Below are 2,874 nucleotides of genomic sequence, written 5' to 3' on the forward strand. Positions count from 1 at the left end.
AAAAAAAAAGAAAGTTTTTTTTTACTTCGTGAAATTACTGTCTGTCTTAGCTAAGCTATATTAAGGATCAAGTAGATGCAGGGAAAGTGAGGACTTAGCAAGCACCTTTACAGGATTAGCAAATGAAACTAGTTTAAAAGTTTAGTATAAATTGTTTAGGTTATAACCGTTTGATGTAGCAGTCACATGCAAATTCACAAGGTCTAGAAAAGTTACTTAAATGTTTAGAATCATGGAGATTGTGCAAAACTAGAAAGTCTTTTCCATATTGAAAAGCATTTACATTTTAATTTCTGAATATTACGGTGTGGGACTGAATAGCAAATACGCTGTTTTTTGGTGTTGCAATGTGCAGTTTCTGCTTTGAAATCCTGTGATGTATGACTGTCTTACGGTGGATGGTGGTCTATCTTTTCTGCACGTGAATCTTACTGTAGCTGTAGGCAAAAATAAGTTTTTAAATTGGGAAGTCATTTCAGGATTAGAGAAGGCAGGAAAGTCTTCTCTAGTGTGAAGAGATGAATAAAGACTTGGTTAACTTTTTTTTTTGTTGAGACAGAGTTTCGCTCTTGTTGCCCAGGGTGGGGTGCAATGGCGCAGTCTCAGCTCACTGCAACCTCTGCCTCCTGGAGGCAATTCTCTTGCCTCAGTCTCCCAAGTAGCTGGGATTACAGGCATGTACCACCACACCCAGCTAATTTTGTATTTTTAGTAGAGACAGGGTTTCACTATGTTGGTCAGGCTGGTTTCGAACTCCTGATCTCAGGTGATTCACCTGCCTTGGCCTCCCAAAGTGTTGAAATTACCAGCATGAGCCACTGCGCCCAGCCTTGCTTAACTTTATAATTAAGTACTTCAGTATTCGTTGAATGGACTGTGGGAATCTATTGACATTATTTCTTCAAATCATGAATGAAATCAGAACTAAAACATTTCATATTTATAGTTAAAGCAATTTAAATACACATTTAAATATTTGTTTTGTTAAAATAATTTACTGTTTTATGGTTGAGAGAAAACGTCCAGAATACATGATGCCTTAAAAAAAATTTTTTAGCAGAGAAATTTTTACTACCGTTGTCCTAATAGAGTCAAATAAAATAAAAATTCCCCTATTTATGAATTATTAGTTGAAGTGGAAGTTTGCTGTTTCTGTATAAGAATCTACTTTAGTTTAGTTAATGAAACAAAGATTGAACAGATTATTCAATTTTCTGTTTCAATTGTTCGAAACTTTAAAAAGTAAGTATCAACTTTAAAAGAACTAGCGTACATTGGCCGGGCGTGGTGGCTCATGCCTGTACCAGCACTTTGGGAGGCCTAGGCGGGTGAATCATGAGGTCAGGAGTTCGGCACCAGCCTGGCCAATATGGTGAAACCCTTTCTCTACTAAAAAAATACAAAAATTAGCCGGGTGTGGTGGTGCGTGCCTGTAGTTACAGCTACTTGGGAGACTGAGGCAGAAAGAATCGCTGAACCCAGGAGGTGGAGGTTGCAGTGAGCTGAGATCGCGCCACTGCACTCCAGCCTGGGTGACAGAGTGAGACTCCATCTCAAAAACAGCAACAAAAACAACAACAACAAAAAACTAGTATACACCTAGCACAATAAAGCCAGTGTCCAAGACGAGTTGTGTTTAATGCGTATTACTTTTATAGCAAAACAGCAATAGTGACTTTGTTTTTTTAAAGAAAATTTAGGTTACATTGAATATTGCTGTTCAGTGATTCAGCAAATGTATTCGTCCCAGTAAGCTTGAGATCTTTGGTGACTTTTGTTGAGGGGAATGAAAATACCATTTTACATCTTTAATGCCTTTTTCATAATTTTGACTTCAGATTTCTAGAAGCTCTCAATCACTTTGAGAAAGCAAGAACCTTGATTTATCGTCTTCCTGGAGTGTTAACTTGGCCCACAAGTAATGTGATTATTGAAGAGTCTCAGCCACAAAAAATAAAGGTAACCATTTATTTTTGCAAAGTATTTCTTACTGTGAATGCTTATCTGCATTGACTGACTCAGGTAGCAGGAGGCAGAGAAGTAGGAGCATTCCATCCCCACTTCCCTTACATGCATTTCCCCTCTACAGTCTATTGAGATTCTCTGACATTTATTGAATGTTTTCTATGTGCCAGTCCTGTACCTTCCACTTATCGTAATCCTTACAGCAGGCCTGTGCAGGGGGCACTGTGATCATTCCCATTTTACAGATGAGGAAGGTTAAGTTTAGAGAGGTGAAATGATGCACTCAAGGTGAAACAGCAAGCAAATCGTGGTCCTGGGACTTGAGTCCAGGCATTCTGACTTCTGAGTGTACGTGATCCTGTAGTATGCTGGACTTGGTTGTACTTAGAGGAAGGTATAGTATTGTTGTTTCATCATAAAGTTACCACAGTTACTGAGATGGTACTTGAAGATTCAGAAAAATATGAATTTAGTCTCACATCCAGAAGCATAAAGATGCTTTGCTTATTCTAGAAAGACTTATGTGTGAAATGACTGAGATAGGCTTTTACTTGTAGTGAACTCTCACATATACTCAGAACTTGATTTTGGCTGAAGCTTTTAAAACCACAGAAGTCAACTTGTACAACTCAATAATAAAAAGACAAATAATCTAATTTAAGAAGTAGACAAAGGATCTGAATAGACATTTCTGCAAAGAAGATATGCAAATAGCCAATTAGCACATAAAAAGATATTCAGCATTATTAGCTATCAGAGAAATACAAATCAAAACCACAGTGAGATACCACTTCACACTCACTAGGATGTGGGTAGACAATAAATATTGGCAAGGGTATAGAAAAATGGGAACATTCAGACACTGCTGGTGGTAATGTATAATGATGCAGCTGCTTTGGAAAATAGTTA

General features: G+C 37.6%; 1 protein-coding gene across 1 annotated transcript in view; it reads left to right on the plus strand.

The window, feature by feature from the left end:
* The window catches only part of TTC3 (tetratricopeptide repeat domain 3), a 158,420-nt gene that overhangs the window by 54,173 nt on the left and 101,373 nt on the right, over positions 1-2,874 (plus strand). The window contains 1 exon segment of the mRNA XM_011987753.1: positions 1,839-1,959. Coding sequence (XP_011843143.1) covers positions 1,839-1,959 — 121 coding nt within the window.

This window comes from Mandrillus leucophaeus, unplaced genomic scaffold (genome assembly GCF_000951045.1).
Source record: "Mandrillus leucophaeus isolate KB7577 unplaced genomic scaffold, Mleu.le_1.0 Scaffold315, whole genome shotgun sequence".
Lineage (NCBI taxonomy): Eukaryota > Metazoa > Chordata > Mammalia > Primates > Cercopithecidae > Mandrillus > Mandrillus leucophaeus.